The sequence below is a fragment of the Anser cygnoides genome, chromosome 4 (assembly GCF_040182565.1).
Source record: "Anser cygnoides isolate HZ-2024a breed goose chromosome 4, Taihu_goose_T2T_genome, whole genome shotgun sequence".
Lineage (NCBI taxonomy): Eukaryota > Metazoa > Chordata > Aves > Anseriformes > Anatidae > Anser > Anser cygnoides.
The window spans coordinates 18,678,991-18,697,272 of record NC_089876.1 but is presented as its reverse complement, the minus strand read 5'-3'; the positions used below and the strand labels follow the sequence as shown (position 1 = coordinate 18,697,272).

General features: G+C 43.7%; 1 protein-coding gene across 3 annotated transcripts in view; it reads left to right on the top strand.

Annotated features, from left to right (window-relative positions):
- Positions 1-18,282, top strand: part of PPARGC1A (PPARG coactivator 1 alpha) — a 360,670-nt gene that overhangs the window by 290,798 nt on the left and 51,590 nt on the right. For 2 of the 3 annotated variants that reach the window (XM_048046820.2, XM_066995717.1), the window contains exon 2: positions 9,503-9,682. In XM_048046820.2, the coding sequence (XP_047902777.2) occupies positions 9,503-9,682 (180 nt within the window). Of the gene's footprint in view, positions 1-4,123; positions 4,397-9,502; positions 9,683-18,282 lie in introns of those variants that run through there. The other variant, XM_013180790.3, reaches the window with a different exon arrangement.

The following is an 18,282-nucleotide window of genomic DNA, read 5'->3' as shown; positions in this document are numbered from 1 at the left end:
TGAGTTACAAGGGGTTGCATGTGTGCAAGCCTGGTGACCGCTGATAATCAGCTGATCTGCAGGAAGAGTGAATATTCACAGTCAGGCCCACCCGCATGGGAACAGGCGAGCAATTTCCATTGGCATCCAGCACTGTTTATTTGAGCCCTCAGTATGTGGAGGCAGATGTGGCAAAATTCACCCTGGTGTCAGTAATGTCAGTAACGCATCACTGTTCGGAGAAAGTTATTTTGGACTCGGTAGTATACCGCTACTCAGACAGCGGCCCGTGGCCCAGAGCTCAGCCAGAAATTAATTTGGCCCCGATCTCTGGAGCCTTTCAGAGAGCTGGTACCGAGCACCATCGTGGTTTCTCTCTGTAAAAAAAAATAATAATAATAATAACTTCCCTAGCAAAGTTGGAGAGGGTACACTGCCTTATTCCATTGTAAACTGACTGCACCAATGAACCCAGAAGCTCAAGGAGTTTTTATGCTGGTCTACGCTACTGGCTGCATATTCTGGGTGAGATGGGCTGGATAAATAAGGAAAAGAAACTGACGAGGAAAAAAAAAACAAAACATAAAAAACAAATAGGATAGAAGTGGAACAGAGAGAACAGAATGGAAAACAAATACAGAAGGACTGTGGAAAAAATAAGAATAAAGTTGCACAGAAGGAAGATTTCTCATAAAAAATTAATAGGGTACATATACTTTATATAGAACACCATTCACACTAACACACCTTTGGAGTGCGGTTTAATCTTTTATATATAAACAGTTGGCTTCCCTTCTGCTATAAGGACGCTCGCAAGTGGAGGGTCGAGGGGAAGGGGTTTCACTGGTGGGGGAGCTGGTTTGCAAACCTCTGCTTGTTGGACTTCAACACTGTTTTTTAATTCAAGTTAATCTGATTGCCCTTACTCCACTGGATATTGGCCAACTTCGCTGAAAATCAGCAAGCACCGTAGTCTGGAAGCAAAGGAGGAAACTTGGTCGGTGTTGCGACGAAGGGGCTCAGTTTTGGATTTCAAAATCAGGGGCTGCAAGGTTCTCTGAGATACCTAAGTTACAGGGAACAAAAATGACCACAATTGGAAAAAAGAAAAAAAAAAGTGGGTGAAAGAATAAGAGAAAGAGACAGAATGAATGCTGAATCCAGGAAAAAGGCAAGGACAGAGAGCTTAAAGACTTTGGTCCTTGAATCCTCTTCCCTGTCATTGCCAGGAGCCATACCTTGCAATCCTGTTAAAATATGGATCAGGATTTGGGAATCTGTGCCCCAGTGCAGCTGGAAGGCTCAGCAGTGCATTCGTGAATTATGTCCCTTGAAGAAGAAGAGGAAAAAGTGGTGAATTGCTGAGACTAGGTATGGAGTAACCTGGAAAGAGGAAAATATGGTGAAAGAGGGGGATTTTACAGCAGGCGTTTCGACAGAACAGGTTGGGTCAACTGGACCCGCAGACTTCACCAGCCGCAAGAGAGTTCTCTTTGTGTTTGTTACGGAACAAAATCGTGTGTGCGTACTCAGATATTGCCCCAGAAAAGACGTTTGTGCAATTCTTTCATGTTGTCAAAACACTGGGCAAGAGTACTGCTAAAGCTGCTGGGGACTTTTCAGAAGACAAGGTTTCTTTGAGGAGGGAAGCTTAGGTGCTGGCTGTGTTTCACGGGCTTCATTTACATGTGCTGAGGCTGCGCAGTTCCCAAGCTACGAGCCCGTTGCAACGGCCTTCCCCCCTTTTCTCCTCCTGGATGCACTGCGCTCAAAAAACCCACCACATTAAAGCATAAAAAAAGGTCCTAGCGAGTAAATTTATATCTATGTCCTGGGTCGGACAGTTTGGTTAAAAATAAATGAATTCCTCCCGAGCTGTGGGGAACCCTTGTGTAAACCTCGTGGTCTTTTGTAGTCTGAATCGTGCTTGGCATCCCTGCCAGGTGGCACTGGGGCTGCCAGCAAAGTCCAAGCCGCGGCGTGGCCGGGGCCGTAGGACAGCTCCGGAGGACTCGGTTGTTATTACAGATGGCTTGCTCTGCCTGCCATGTACCAAGAAAGTTCTCCAATCTCTAACGCTTGCACGGTGAGAGCACCGCTAAGGTTACAGTTTATATTTATCAGTTAACTTGCTAATTTGAAGGGAAAGCAGTGAAGTGGAAATGTAGAAAATAGAAACAACATGAGCAGGTCAAAATATCCAAAACAGCCATATAAAATGTTCCAGTGTAAATACATTTCTATAAAAGGTGTGAATGAAACTTCAAGAAAAAAAAAAAAAAGATGATGGATTCGGCACAGTCAATGAACACAATTATAAGTAGGTATTGAAGGAGAATATTCCACCAGCCATGGATCCACAGATAATAATTAATAAGAACCGACTGCACTTCAGGCGGGCAGGTGCCCAGCATTATTTCACAGCTGACTGTTCGGAGGGTAGAGGTACTCACCTTTGCCCCAGATCTTAATAATTTACTGCAGTTTTATCATTAAATCAGCATATAATTGGGAAGGAAATTAGGTTTTTTTAGTCGCAAGAGCGAAGCAATGCCGTTAATTTAATCATTCGTAGGAAAGGCTTTCTGCAGTCGTTCGGTATTTTGCTGTGGCTTTTTTTAATTAAGTAAAGTAAAAACAATGCCATTTTTGTCATTTGTGCTTGGTGAAAATATGACAGTGTGATGTGATTTGCAACTTAAGCACAAGCGGGGAAAACTGGCAATAATGAATTACAAGGGAACACAAATAAGCCGAGAATATATCTGAGACTTACAACAATTTCTGAAGTTTTTAATATCTGTGGGAAAAAGGCTATTTCAAGAACTGTTCTTCTTTTTATTTATTTTTTCTCTCAGCGAAATCGTCATCGCCTGGTTTAATAATTGAATTCATTTAGCCTTTAGAATGCTCAAGTTTGCAAATAACAATGAAAATGAATATTTCATGACAAGGAGGATGATCAATTATAGTTTGGTGACTTTGACTGGGAGCCCAGCGTGATGGATCCAGTGCTTACATTTTTACAAGACTTTTGAACCCAGCTAATTAAAAAAATACAACTCCAGAAAACAAGGAGTCAGGTGGGGCTAGTTAAACAAGACCTTTATTTATTTGTTTTTCCTGATGCGGGAAGTGTTTTTCAGGTATATTTAGTACCTTGGGTTTGTTATGTATTCAGTGGATAGTGCCACCATAAACCCGTTGCACCTGCAGCAGCAGCCCCTGTTGTCTCAGCAAACGAGCTGCTCAAACCCAGAACCCATCCTGTTAATGGCAGGTCGGTGTTTTCACGTGACAAGGGCTTTTTTTTATGTGTTCCCAAAGAGAAAACGCTCGGCCCAGGTCAGAGGGGTGGGTGCGTGGTGTATATACAGGAACGCACCCGGAGGCGAGGCAGACGCACTGGTGCTTGTAGGAAAATGCAGGCAGGAATCCGCGTGGTCCTGGGCAGGACGGGGGCGGTTGCATGTCATAACGCTGGTTTTGTGCACTGAGACGCAGAAATGACTAAAGAGCAGCTGAGAAATGCTGTAATTTAGCTGGAAAACGGGATCTGGCTCCCTTGCCGTCGCAGGTGAGGTAACTGCAGGACTGGCTTTTATCGATACTTACTCCATCCCTGGGAAATAGTTTTTTGTGGGTTTTTTTTTGCCAGTGTGTTTGCTGGTGGAAAAACTAACTCTGGTTGCAGTTGTCAATGAGGAATTAACTTTGCCAGGTGTAAAATCCCCGAGTGAAATAAAAAACGCCAACCCATGCTGTAACTTTTGCCCAACTCCGGGCTCGCATCTCCGGATTGAAGCGCGCCGCGGTGGCCGCCCGGGGAGGCTGGAGGCTGTTCAGGGCGCACGTGCTGCAGCTCCCCTCCGAGTTTCTTTACTTTTTATTTGTCGTAAATACGGCTCTGCCCATTGTTTGCTTTGGCCGAAAGAAAAAAGGAAAAAAAAAAAAAAAAGGGGGGGGGCGGGGGGGGGGAAGAAATTTTAAAAAAGGCAGACGGCGAGGGACGGGAGCTGTTGCATGGCAGGCAGCGGCACAATTCCGGGGGTGTGGCGCGGCGATGCGATTTTAATCACGGCGTGGTGCTGGAGCCTCAAAGGTCTGAGTGGCTTTTAGGAAGATTTACTTCGCCTCCGCCTGGGTCTGCCTCTGCGCGACGTCACGGCTGGAGCGGCGGCACAAGAAGGCAGGATGAGTGACAGCCCAGCCTACTTTTTAATAGCTTTGTCATGTGACGGGGAGCAGTAGTAAGACAGGTGCCTTCGGTTCACGCTCAGAGAGGGGCTCGTCGCCTGCATGCGCCTGTGCTCCCTGCCCGGCTCGGGGTTGTAGTTCGCGAGCGGCGCCGCTGCGGTCCGGGAGCTGGATGGCGTGGGACATGTGCAGCCAGGACTCTGCATGGAGTGACATCGAGGTGAGCGGGGGGCGCGGGGGGCTCCCCGAGCGGGGGGAGCCGGCGAAACGGGCCGGCCGGCGGACTTTGCGAGCGAGTCCGAGCCTTATCTCAACTCCTGTAAGTTTGCTATTTTAAGGTTACTCGGCGGTGCCTTGAGCAAATCAAAGCTTAGCTCCTGTCATCGGTATCTCCTGCAGTTGGAAACTATTTGCATGTGCCTCTGGCTCGCTCTCCCCCGTCATATGCAATATTTATGCTCCGAGATATTGATATGAATCAGTGTCTGAAGTCTTTCCAGTGGCGTTTAGTGGCCTGGTTGGAAAAATGCCATGTTTATTTAGAATAAGATTAACGTTTCTTTTTCCAAAAAAAAAGAGGAAGAAGAAGTTAAATTAACCGGTGGCTTCCTATTTTCCTTGCTCGTTTCACTCTGCTCTGTGGCAGGTTTCCTCCTTGTTTGTCAGCTGCAGAATTCACCCCCCCCCCCCCCCCCCCCCCCCCAGGAACGAACACCCCGGGGTTTTGCTTTAGATGCTTCTAAGAGAGATTTCTGGAAGTAGATGCTGCCCTGCTTCTTTTGTCTTGGAATGATTATCCTGTAGCTAATGTCCTGTAGAGCAGGGCTCTCGGTCGGCCCAAGTAGTCCAACAAACGGTTAAATGCCACTGCACGGCAGAGACAAGAGGATGAACCGTGAGAATAGAGTTTATGCAGGACTGTGCGAACTGCTGCTGCTGCTGCTGCTGCTGCTGCCACCGCCGCCGCTGCTGCTTGTGTAAAAATAGACGGCAATACATCAAACCCACAGCTTCTGCTGGCTACAATTCATAAAGGAGGAAAGAAAGAAAGAAAGAAAAAAAAAAAAAGGCAAGCAGCTCCCTGGTAATCTCTGGAGTATAACGTGAGGCGTGAGGATTTCTGCGCGTTTGCATTCGGCAGAAGGGAGCCTTACCTCAAAGTTCGGGCAACTTGGGCGGCGAGGCAAACTTTCTGTGGAGCCCGTCGAGAGGAAGCCAGAGCACAGACCTGCTGGAAGGAGCTAACCCCCTGGCTGCGAGCTTGGAATAAGTGCTTAAAACGCTCCCCTCAGGCAACAGGGGAGGGAGAAAAAGGTTACGTGTGATGCCTTTTAAATAAGATGTCCACGCCACGCAGAGATACCCATCTAAAGTAAAAATGTTGCAGCGTTCTCCAGTGCGGTTTCCCTATCTGGCGGAGCATGCATGCGGGTCCTTAAGTCTTTTTGTCGAGTTTTAAATATTTGCAGCTTGCCATTGTATCCGCTGATTTCTGTTTGCATATTGTAATTGCTCTTATCTTGTTTTGATTCCTTGGTAAAGTGGAATAGATATGGATAATTCATATGTCCTGTAGCTATTATGAGTCAAGGCTGTAAGTGGATGACTTTCTGGCTCCAAAGTCCTAATTGTTTCTGAGTAGCTGGAGTATCCTGTGGGCTGTTGTCTGGCTTGTAGCACGGGTCTCAGCTGCTGGAGCTTCATTTTTCCATCATGTACTATTCCTAATGCTGCTAGGAGCTGATTGAGGAACCAGTTATATGGAAATATTGAAGATTTATTTTAATCACTAGAGTTCCTGCAGTAATTTCAAGCTAGAAACAGAATGGATAATTTATGTCAATGACTTCTTCATAGTGCGGAGGGAAAAAAAAAAAAAAGGAAAAAAAAGGGTTGATCTTAATATTAATTGTGCGGTGGATGGATTAACTGTTGGTAGGATTTTACCAACGTGCTCCTGCACTGCACTTTCTGGAGCAGCACAGGAGTGCCTGCCTGCTGTGCTGGCTCTGGGGATCACCTTTACCGATCTCAAATATTGCAGGCGGCAGGTACCGGAGGCAGCCTTCATTTTTTGAATCATTAATGTTTGCTGTCAACTTAAAATGTATTAGATTCTCGCTCACATAATGACAGGATGGCGTGTTGCTTAATAAAGGCCTGCATCACTGTAGCTGATCAGCGTCCCCAGTGTTTCACAGTTTAATGAAGGTGATGTACAGTAAGGTTGCGAGGATTGATAGAGAGAACCCACATGACACGCATTCTGTCAGGTCTGTCTTTCTTTCCTGGGTTCGCCCCCTCGGCTCTTTGAAAAACTTGTTAAAAATAAAACAAAGATTATTTTTTCATTAATATAATTAATGTGGCAAAAGTCCAGTCTTCTTCTTTTCTTCCTTTTTTTTTTTTTTTCTTTTGATTTACCTTCAGAGGCACAAAAACATTCAAAAGGTTAATGGAGAATTATACTTAATTATAATGATTCATTATCAGTGCAGTTAAGCTAATTTATTGTTTGCGCCTGAACTAAGAGAAAAAAAAAGTCTGTTGGAGTGAAATAACGCACAGTAATTAGCCTTTTGTGTTTAGTGACTGCTTTATCTTTCTGAACGATACTATGAAATTAAGGCCACAGTTATGGAGTAACTATTATATCAAATAACGGTGGGGAGACGGTAAAATGTCTCATAGCAATGCAGGTGCACCTGTTACAGATGTATAGGCAAACAGTAAATATCAGCATGTCAGATGAGGACAGTTTTAGGACTTGGAGTGTTAAACCTGGCATCATCCAAAGGCCAAATATAAATTAATAACAGGAACACTTGCTACTAATGTGTCTCAGATTAGAAGCGTAATGTCATATTCAGAAACATTGATTTTATTATCATGTCAACATCGGCAAGAGCATATATACTTCATTTCAGCAATTACATTTTTTAAGTGACATTGCAGTCATTATAGGGAAAAGAAAGCTGTGATGAGCAGGATTTATTTATTTTTAAATACAATCGTTTATGTTCCTTCAAAAGCCCATCGTAGGAATTTGAAAATGCATATTACCAAGAGTTAACATCTTTAAGTAGGTGGTTCACAGACTGAAGCTATTTTTACAAACGAAAGCAGAAACAGATCAGCAGGATACTTTACAAGTCTACGGCATCAGTTATAAGCTACTGACCTCCACAACACAAACCTGAGAATGATGCTGAGAATCTACCTTTTCAGTCAAAAACTAGATTATCCTTTAATGAGATCAGAGATTTCAGCCAAGCATCAAAAAAGGTCATCTCTGCATTATAAGATTGCTTCTGGAAGGTTATGTCTAGCACTAAAGAAGAGGGAACTCTTTAATTTTTTCTTTGTTTTCTTCAATGACCAAAATAATACTAAAAAAAAAAATGGTGTGCAGTAAAAAGGACCTAAGTGAGGTTTTGACTTCATAAAGTTCTGCCGCCCCTTAAGTAATGGAAATTGGAGCAAGTGCTATTTCAGAGCCTCGTTTTGCAACCTGCCTTGCCCCTTGGCCTGTTACATGACTATCTCATAGCGTCCTGGTAGACGTAAAAGTTGTCCACTGAATAAAAGCTCGCGCCAGCTGCACCGAGCCCGTGTGCCAGCGGACAAAATCGGCGCTGGTGGCTCCGCCGCTGCATGCAGCCCATGCACTGCGGGCGCACCGAGGCTCCCAGAGACAAAACCTCAATGAAATTCACCTTCAGCATCTCCCGCTTGCGTGCTCGTGAAAGGCGGTCCTTCAGAGAGTGACATAACCAAGTATTGAGCAATTCGCATCGGTGGACGCTGTGTTACTGCCTCTCCAGAAAGTGGCGTTTTCTGGGTTGACTTCAGTCCAAACACAAGTTGGGAAATGGCTCAAGCCACCCAGTCGGCTGACGGGAATGGAGGAGGACCTGCTGTCTGGGTAGGCTCTTGGCCACCCTAAACGCAGGGTGAGAAATACTCAGCGTGGGAGCCCTGAGACACAGCAGATCTATGCTTTAACCATTCAGTGCCTGGTACCTTTGCAACTTTAAAAAAACGTGAGGGTGTTTTGCACCGTGCCCATGTAGATGTTTGGGGATGGGTCCCAAGGGTACATGGTACAGCGCAGGAGGAGTTGCTTCATCCATCCATGCTGACGTACGGGGCCCCGTTACTTGCCAAGCTGTTGCTGTGCGTGTTCCATAACTGAGAGCTGGGTTTGGGTGGTTTCAATTGCCGTGCTAAAGTGGGTGGTATTAATGGTTTTCTTGCTTAGTAGGTAAGTCAGTACTCTATCAGCTTCATACTAGCATATAAAAGGATACTTATTCCAGGTTTATTTGTATTTAGCACTGCTCTGTTCGCAAGTCATGGAGACAAACACATGTAGCACTGCTGAAGTCGCTGTGCAGATCAGACTTTGTTTCCTACCTAAATCAAAGCGTTTCGTGGACGCTCTCCATTAGGGTTACTGAGTCAGCAGCAGCATGCTACTGGGCTGCCAGGGGAAAGGAAACCATCGGGTTCCCTTACAGCAGCCACTGTCTGGGGACAGTTAAGGGGCTGGGTGGAAGCTCTTGGCCTGGGACAATGCACGTACTTGCCATATGGTGAAAAGGTAGTGTGCGAAGCAGGTGAAAGGCTCCATGAACTGACTGTGCTTGTCACCCTGAAGTGAATACAGGGATGTTTCAGAGCACACTTCAGTGGCCAGGACCCTGCTGCGTAACTGGCAGTTGTGCTCTGTGCATCTTTTAGCCTGCTGGGGAAGCAGTGCAGCAGCACCTCTGCCCCATACTTTGTTATGCCCACACGGTGGCCATCATCACAGCTGACCTCGAGGACTATGGTAAGATCTGCAGAAGCGAGAGTGCGAGTATGTCCAGCTTGAGCTCGCCTCCAGGGCTGGAGGCTGGAACAGGCTGTGCATCTTTAACCTGAATGCATCAGGAAATGCAGGAAAGACCTTGCCCAGAGGTATTCAGCTGTAACTTGTACCTGCACCGGTTCTCTCTGAAGCAGCAGAAGAATAAGGCCGTGCTTTTATAAACATTTGGACACTATTGTTGTCAAAGAGGATAGGGAGAAGGAAAGTGACTGCTCCTGTACAGAGACATGTTAGAGAAGGCAGCTTACGTCCTCCTATTTCCCCCTCTTCTTTGAATAGCTGTGCGGGGCTAACAAGGATCTAATAGTTAGTGGTTTGTTGTCTTTTTTCAGAAAACAATTCTAGTGGCCCTGTGCCATAGCTTAATCGAGGCTTAGTTCTTATCACATGATATTAAAGCTAATAGATTCCTGGCAATTAATGAAACTCTTTCTGCATTGCTGTTTCCTGCAGTGTGCTGCTCTGGTTGGCGAAGACCAGCCTCTTTGCCCAGATCTCCCAGAACTTGACCTCTCCGAACTAGACGTGAACGACCTGGACACGGACAGCTTTCTGGGGGGGCTCAAGTGGTACAGCGACCAGTCAGAGATCATCTCCAACCAGTACAGCAATGAACCCGCCAATATATTCGAGGTAAGGCAAGGTGATTCAAGCACACGCTGCAAGGCATTTGCTTGCTTTTTTTCCTTTCTTTCTTTTTTTTAAGCCTGGTGGACAACGGGTTTACTATTTTTCCCCTGTTGAGGGACAGCAGACGTGATGATGTGCGTTACAGGTTCTGCCTGGTGCCTTTAATCCTCATGATCAAAAGCGGGCCTGTGATCTGGAGAGAGGGGGAAAAAAAAGCCTTGAAAAGAATTAAATGGAAGTTTTGATTTCTGAAAGGAAACGGCTGAAGAGTGCCTCGAGTACGCTGTGCTGTGGTGTAACGACGAGGAGTTGCACAATTGTCAGCTATGAGGAAAAACAAAAGTTGAAACCTGTTTGCTGTCTTCCTCTTGCAGTCACTGGAAAGGAGCGGAGTGCAGCACAGGAGCCAGCCGGTGGAGAGCCGGAGCTGGTGCCTGTTTTGTAAAGGGCTTTACTGTATCAGAAGGTTCCTCTCAGAGCACTTTGCACACAGCTTGAGAGGTCCCCGTAGGTTGAGTATAAGAGGGGAAATGGGTGGACATAGCAGGCAAGGCAGCGAGGGCTGATGGTCACGTTATCGCTCAGGAACCAGCTCATCGTTTGGGATGTTTCGTAGATCTCCTGGCAGAGAGCGGTCTGAAAGTAAACCTTGAAGGGTGGTAGGAGAGATTTAAATGTTTTCTTTAAAATACTGCCTTGGGGTTCAAGCTTTACAAGAGGAGGGCTGCCGTCTCTTTATCTCTGTCTCCAGTCTTCTTCCTTTTGTTGTGTAAAACCTTCATGATTCTCCACCCCATAGTGATGGGGCTGCTGTGCCCCCCCGAACCCTAGCCACCTTCCCTCTGCGATGATAGAAAATGCAATAGATCGTCCATGGACCGGGAAATTGGACAATAAATTGATTAGCTGGCAGGAAGACCTTGTGCAACAGTAAGCTGTTGGTGCCGCCTCTCACGTGGCCTCGGCAGCTCCAGGAACTACGGCCGGCCCGCCCCACTTGCCGGGGGAAGCCCCGAATGATCACTCTGGAGCTTAATAGCTGGAAAAGATTAACTGCCACAGTATAGCAAAATGCTTTTGAAGGTAAAATATAGCTTGCCTAAGATGTCCTGAATGAAATTCTTCTTTTTTGTATACAGCTATAAATGCACGGTGATCTCCCTGATGCTGATAAGGTTACTCAGGATTTATATTTATCGGCATAACTGATAGCAGAAGCTGGCCCTCTCTATTCAATCTTTCTGTCATTTACATCCAAGCAGTTTGGAATTAGTTTTATTCAAATCAGAATGAAATTAACCCTGTTCTTAGACCCTCATTTTTTCAGTAGTTTTGTAATGTCCCGTGACACATTTTGCAAAGTTTCATAGCTGTGTCTTGTGCTTGGATTTCAGGTGCACCCCTCGCACGAGGTACAGCTGGTCTGTTTGTAAATTTTTGGTGTCAATAGCAGGGAGGCAGGGGGCAGGTAATACGCTTGCAGCTGGTATCAGAATTAATACTGGATGAGAGTGGGTTTGCTTTTTTAATAACATCTATGTATTTTTCCTCATTTATCGAAAGCCACATGAAGAGGCATTTTTCTTTTGGAAGAATCAGGGAAAGATACAGACTTCCAAAATGTAAGGTTAGCAATTGGATAGCAGTTGTCACTTCCTAAGTCAGGCAGTTCCAGTTCTGAAATCAAAGCGTGTTGGAAACAGTGAGACAGGCGTACGAGTTGGTATGTAACCTTGTTGGGACATGGTGACACGGAGGTACCGGTCCTTACGGGAGCCTTGTGGGCCTGCATGCATCTGAAGACCCAGTGTGAAGAAATCAGAGGCATGCAGTTGGGGGGATGCATCTAGGCAGAAACTGATAGGTCAGAAATAATGGTTTGGAAGTGAAATATGCTACTTCTTTCCTTTTTGGACAAATTCTGCTGTCCTTTATGTAAATGCCTGGCTTCCCTAGCACTCATCGACTTCAGCTAGAGGATGCACCGCTGTCTCTGACAGCACAGATGGGCCCGAGCTTACCTGTAGGGACAAACTGTTCTCTAATAGCATCTCGCAATGCTGCAGTGCTAGGACAACACTATTTTCTGTTTCGTAGTGTGTTTTATTTCCATTTCTTGGTTGCTTGGCCTAGGAAAATGGGAAGGAAACAGTTATTCTCTCTTCCCATCCATTAACCCTGTCCCCAGTCTCCATCGTGCAGCTGGATACATAGCACTATTTCTCCTCTCTGCCGCTCTGTAATGTGACGACTGGGGGTGCTCAAGAACAGAAGAAGATGTGTTCTTTCTCCAGAGATTATCTCAGATACTCTATGAGGAACTATTTGTTTTAGCTCAGAGAATGGAAGTTTTACGCAGTTTCCCATTTGGTAATCTCTGGATTTTTCCGTATTGATCCACACTGGCTTTTCTTTTTAAAGAAAAAAAACTTTTTTTTTTTTTTTTGACTCTCATATCATCATGGGAGTAATAAGTGTTATATAAGTTAAGCTTCCAGATGAGGCCTAGTCATATCAAAATAGAAATACAGTCTCTTCAGACTGGAAGGGAAAGAACAGGAATGGCAAACAATATTGAAAAGCACAAGTACGATGTTAATTGCACAAGCCAGGTAGTGTTAATTGCAAAATCTAACCTTGAATGAAGTGCACTGTCCTTTAAGTTACGAATGCATTACATCTGCCTTTGACTACGTCAGGGCCTATGTTGAAAAATCATTTTACAAAGTTCCTGGCTGTCTCAAGCTGGTGCACTTTTTTAACTTCTTTTTTTTTTTTAAATATTTTATTTCAGAAAGTGAATTTTCAGGCTTTCTGCAAATCATGTTCCTGGAAGCTCGCCTGAGCTGAGCACCCACAAGCTTAGGCAATTCCAGTAGCGCTGGAAGTCTCATGGATGACGAATTATTAATAGTTATGGTAGCAACTAGGAGCCAAATGAGATAAAGGTTCAATTAGTCTAGATAGCGTGTAACTGTTGAGTATAAGTCCCTGCTCCCATCAGCTTAGGTGTGATGAGATATTGGCCTTCACTCTAGTACTAAAGCACACCAGTATCTTGCAGAAGAACCTAATTCATTGCTGCATTATTCTGCTCACATGGCAGTGTAACAAATCCTGAACCAAGCCTGTCCGTTTCTTACCAATGTCTGTATGTATGCATATTATCAATCAGTTGATTTCCTTCTGCTCACAGCTTGATAGCTTCTGTTTTTCACATGGTTTTCTTTGACTGTTGTTCTGACTACTGGAAAGATAAAATGCATAAGTTCTTATCCCTAAGGCTACTGTCTATTGACACAAGTTTGTGCAACTAAATAGTTAACAAGTCACCTAAGATCAGTTATTTAGATGTTTCACTGCATCGTTCACTTCCATTATTTGCTTTTACAAAGAACCGGCCTTTAAAAAATGGTATTTGTAAAAAATTGATCTAGTTTCTTTTAGAAAATCAAAATAATGAGGTTTCCATTCTCCAAGCCAATGCTATGTGAACACGTGAATAACTGTAGAACTTGACGTGACATGAATAAGAAGGCTTTTTGGTTACAAAAACTGTTGTCCCCTGAGGCTTCTTCAAATATACCATACCCTGTCATGGAAGGTTAGTCATATTTAAAATTATTTATGAACCGTGCCGAGCATTATGGAGAGAGAAGGTATCTACAGTGGATATATCGCTTTGTTGGCCTTACTTATAAATAGCTCAATTAAGGTAGAGAGAAAAGGCAGCCTATAGATAGGCAATAGCCTATTAAAGTATAATGAACTTGCGTAAAATCATACCGATTTGTAAGGGTGGTGTTCTCGTACTTGAAAAAACACTTTTTGAGCCTTTAAGGAGACTTCAGAAAACCTGAATTGCCTGCCTGTCTGTGGATTTCAGTTATTTACATGATTCTCTGTTCCGGAGAGATGCTCAACATATTTGATGACTTTATTTTTAATTGTTTTGCATAGGTGTAGCCCAGGTTACTTTTCAAGACCGTGCTATGTGCTGTGTTTTTGGAAAGCCTACATAGGCTACTGTGCTTTATTGTGGGCTGCCAAAAGATGCTGTATTGCAAGCAATGAGAATGTGGGGGGAGAAGGAGATTCACAATAAAATGTATACTCTCTTACTCCTGGCAGCAGGGAAATTCACAGAGATAAATGATTTCTTATATATTTGGAAGGGTTTGCATCAGGAAGATAATGAGGGTAGAGGGGAGCCTTAAACTCCACCGGGGTAATTTGCATTGGTTCAAATCGTAGACTCTCTAACATTCTGTGGTGCTGCCAGTCTCTTTTACTATTTCAGGTTATTCATTCAAGGTTTGCAGCCAGATTGATTAATGAATTACCAGATCTTGCGTAAAATGACTTGGCCTGACTTTTAAACAACCACCAATGTTTTCTTTGCCAGTCTTGTGACTGGTGTTAATGGGTTTCCAGAGAACTGAGCCCATATAGATTTTCTGTACTGGCCTCTCCTAGCATTTTTTCCACTTTTTAATTTTCTCCAAAACTAGTAGCCCAGGGCAGGCAGTTCAAGGAGATATAATCTCAGGGAAAAAAAGACATAGTAGTCAAATCCTTGATGGCTGATGCCCTTCAGTGCCAAATCAGCATGATTTATCATAGCCATCTATTCAGCACAACAAAGTCTAGAGGTGAGCTGCATGGTGTACCTCACACAATATGCATAACTAGAGCTCTGAACTTTGAAGGAAAGCCTCAGAGCTATTTGCAAAGTGCTGGTGCTTAGTGAATACTAAATTACATTTAGGAAATAGTCTACTGCTACCAGTTATACTTCATTTTTATTCTTGACACAGACACCTAAATCAGAGAACAGTAACATTTCAGAGATTATGGTAGCAGTTTGGGTATGTTCCAACACTATAATAGGATCAGAATTTTAAGGCCTTTTTTATTATTACCAATAGTCACTTAGTTTCTACTGCAGCGTACTTTGTAGGGAATTACAGCTTTTACTAAAAAGATTAAAATGCTATTATGCAAATGATTGCAGTATGTTATTATGTTTACAAATTAACATCCATGGCTCAACACACAAATTAACTAACTATTCCATCTATATTATTAAGGATTTAATAAAGTAACTGTTGATAAAAATGAGGAGCTCAGAACAGTTAATAGGAACTGATTGTGATTTAACATAGAACTTAAACATTGTGTTTAATGTTCTAGATGGTATAATGGCAGAATAAAGCTTATCAAAGTGCTTAAAAGAACTGAGATTGTGTGAACAGCATAGCAGCATATCTGAGGCCTTAGAGAGCAGAAACCGAATAGCTCTGGGCAGTACCATGGACCAGGCAACGTATCAGCAAGTCGGAAGGTAACACAGGACCGGATCAACATGTGGGCTGCTGCTCCGATGAGCAGCTTTTTGCAATTCCGATTAACGCACGTTAAATGTTTTACATGATAAGCACATACAGGATACTTAGGAACTCGTGTCCCTCTGAAGTGCATCCTGTAATGAAATTCTTCTCTGGCAAATGGGATTTCACTGCAGAGAGTACCGCTGTATGACAGAAAAGGGGAAGGCTGAGTTCAGACCGAGATGACTTTACAAACAGCGCTGCAAATTGCTATTCCTAGCAGTTCATAAGAGATCATAAAAGCAAACAGATAAGAGCTACCGAGGTCCTAGAGAAATGAATGTACAGTATGTGGTTACAGGATAGATTTAGTAGGGAAACAGACAACACTGTAGGTTTAACACAGCAATAAACGTAAAGGCAAAAGATGCAGATTTGGGATAGGAAACTTTATAAGAACAATAAAAGGTAACAATGCATCATAAAACCCCTTTTTGTGACCGGGAGAAAGACCTTCAATTCCGATGGAAGAAAATATCAGAGAGTGGGCAAAAGAACAAGAATGTTTATACTCCTAATAGAGCCGTGTCGAGTTTCTTACACATCTGACTGCGGTACCTTTTCAGATGCCTCTGCCCTGACTCACATTCTGCACCTTCTAAATAGGAGCCCAGCTGAATAGCATTACATCTGTGTGGAAGGCGTATGTAAACTATAGTCCACGGCTGGCTATGCTGACATTTAAAAACGCTCAAGCAGTAAGTGGAATTTATTTTACTCAAACCAGCTGCTGTGTAATTGGGAAGAATTTATGCAAATGCCCCGTATCGAGTGCGAGTGAGGTGTGCTGCTTCTCCGTTTCCTTTCCCAGTTGGACACACTGGAGACTGGCTAAACTCGCCTCCGTTTTGATGCAAGAACCTCGCACATTGGTTGAAACCTTCAGGCAGGAAAGAGCTCCCAAATGAACAAAAAAACAATTGCTTTGAGAGCTTATTGTTTGATGTATGAGGCCACCAACACCATTCCCCAGGCGTGTGATCAAGAAAATGCAACTGATCTGCTTCACAGTCCCATTAAGGAGATATTTCACTCCTCTACCAGGATTTCACCTGCAGCAGCCAAGGCTTAAGATGCTCACTGTGTTGCTACTCAGCAGAGTACCTGTCCTTTTTGCAGGAGGGAGGAATAGCACTCAGCAGAACAGTAGTAAGCTAATTAGGTCATTAGACAAATGTCTTGGCCCATGTTAAAATGGGCCCTTCAGGACACTGTGTTACACTGTGTTCCCACTGGCTACATATCTAAATACAAACTGGTGTCAGCTGCCATACAGACAAAAATGTAATAGCCTCCTTTCAGAGAGGTCATCTTAAATCCACTTTGGTCACAGTCACACTCCACATCTGTTTTAGTGAGATGCAGCTTCTTAAGGTGGCATTTGGACTTCATAAGCACGCAAACAACCGAGCTATAAATTGCTACTGCAGGAGTTATTTTGAATAAATGTATACTGTTTCATATTTATAATGGTGAGGCTTCATAATATTCGCAGTGAATATATAACACAGATCAGTTCAACAAGCATGAAATTGTATGTTGTCAACTTGTCACATAAATAGAGCCATATTCTAGCTTACGATAATGTTCAACTAAATATTTTCTCCCTAGAACTGCAGAGAGGGTCACAAAAAAGTGGGACGGTGGTTCTGCCTTTTGTTGGAAAAACACTCACTGAGTCACTGCTAGTGTGAAGTAAATATTTCTGATAAGACTTCTCTGTTTTTTTGCCTCCCCATTTACTTAACAACAGCAGCAGAAAGTTTGCCTTTCTTAGAGAAATGCTAATTGGCCAAACTGTTAAATTTATTTCCCTTAATGGTTTTATTTCTAGTGTAACCTCTTTTCTTTCTTTTTTTTTTTTTTTAATTGTTTCTATTTTTATACTGCGCATCATTGCTAATTGCTGCTAAACGCTCCATCTTAACCCTGGCTTGCTCTTTTCCTGCTGTCCCATCCCACTTAACATTAACTCAGGCCCATGCCATTACAGAAGGATAAAATCATAGTGAAGCTTAATTTAGGATTCTTTTTTCGTAGTGCCGCTAACCTATTGCACACGTGGAGGTCAGAAAGAGGAAATCACATGGAGTAAATTTGTTTTGGGGAGAAAGATTTTGTATTGAATCGTGTATAACTTTTTTTTTTCCACATGAATGGGAAAAAATACAAGGAACTCCTTGTGTCTGTGTGTGCCTGTGAGATCTCATCCGCTTGTTGCTCCTGTTAAAGTACAGCGGTTAATACTCAGATGCACCAAAAACTGGCAACCTTTCTGGCGGGTTGTCACCTGTCAGCATTTTGGTTTTTTTTTTTCTCTAGTGTCTGTTTTTTATTCCGGTAGTTTTATGCAGGTACATAAGGGATCCCGATGCCTAAGTGTGCAAGTGACAAGCTGCAGCGTCGGCATGCACGGAGACCTGACTGTGTGTATGTGGATGCTCAGCCCTGGAGGCTGGTTTCATGTTTTTGGTGGAAATCAGCCACTTTGGGACACGTAGTTGGTGGTTTTGGCTGGATTTTCCGTTCTGACACCACAGAGCAACAGCCTTGCTTCATAACGATTGAGAAATTAATTAGCAGTCCGTGATGAGTCTGAAGGGCCATGATTGGAGGTTGCTCTTTACCACACGCAGTAACCACTGGGTTTTGTTTGTGAAAGCACAAACCCAAAGCCTATTGAGATTTTGGTGTTGTCATGAAGTCTTAGCTGTGTGGTGCAGTGAAATAGCACTTTCATTTCCTCACTCACATCTGTGCTTTTGTGCTTTACTGTGAGTAACACAATGGGGTGCTGGTCTGTAATGGGTACTTCTGATTACTAAGACGATGCCAGGAGAATGGCGTGTTTTCTGTGAGGAGCTCCTTGGGCTCCTGTTGTTGGCTTGTTGATTTATGACAGCTTCGAGTTGCCTGAGCTGCTCACAGCCATCTAGCTCGTCATGTGAAGTTTAGGAGGATCAGCCCTCCCGAGCACGTTACAGGGTTAGAGGTGTCAAATGGGCAGGGAGAGCTTCCTACAGCTCTTTACTTCTGCCTATTGTCACAAGTGCTCCTTGAGGGCTCAGCGATATTAAATCTTTATAGGGGTTCAGAGGGGCAGTCCATCAAGTAGTTTGGTGGACTGCAAATCTCTCCTGTAGGAGATATGGTTGCCTGAAAATAGAGGGATTGGGTGAAAAATGTGTTTCTGACCCAAGAGATTACTTGCAG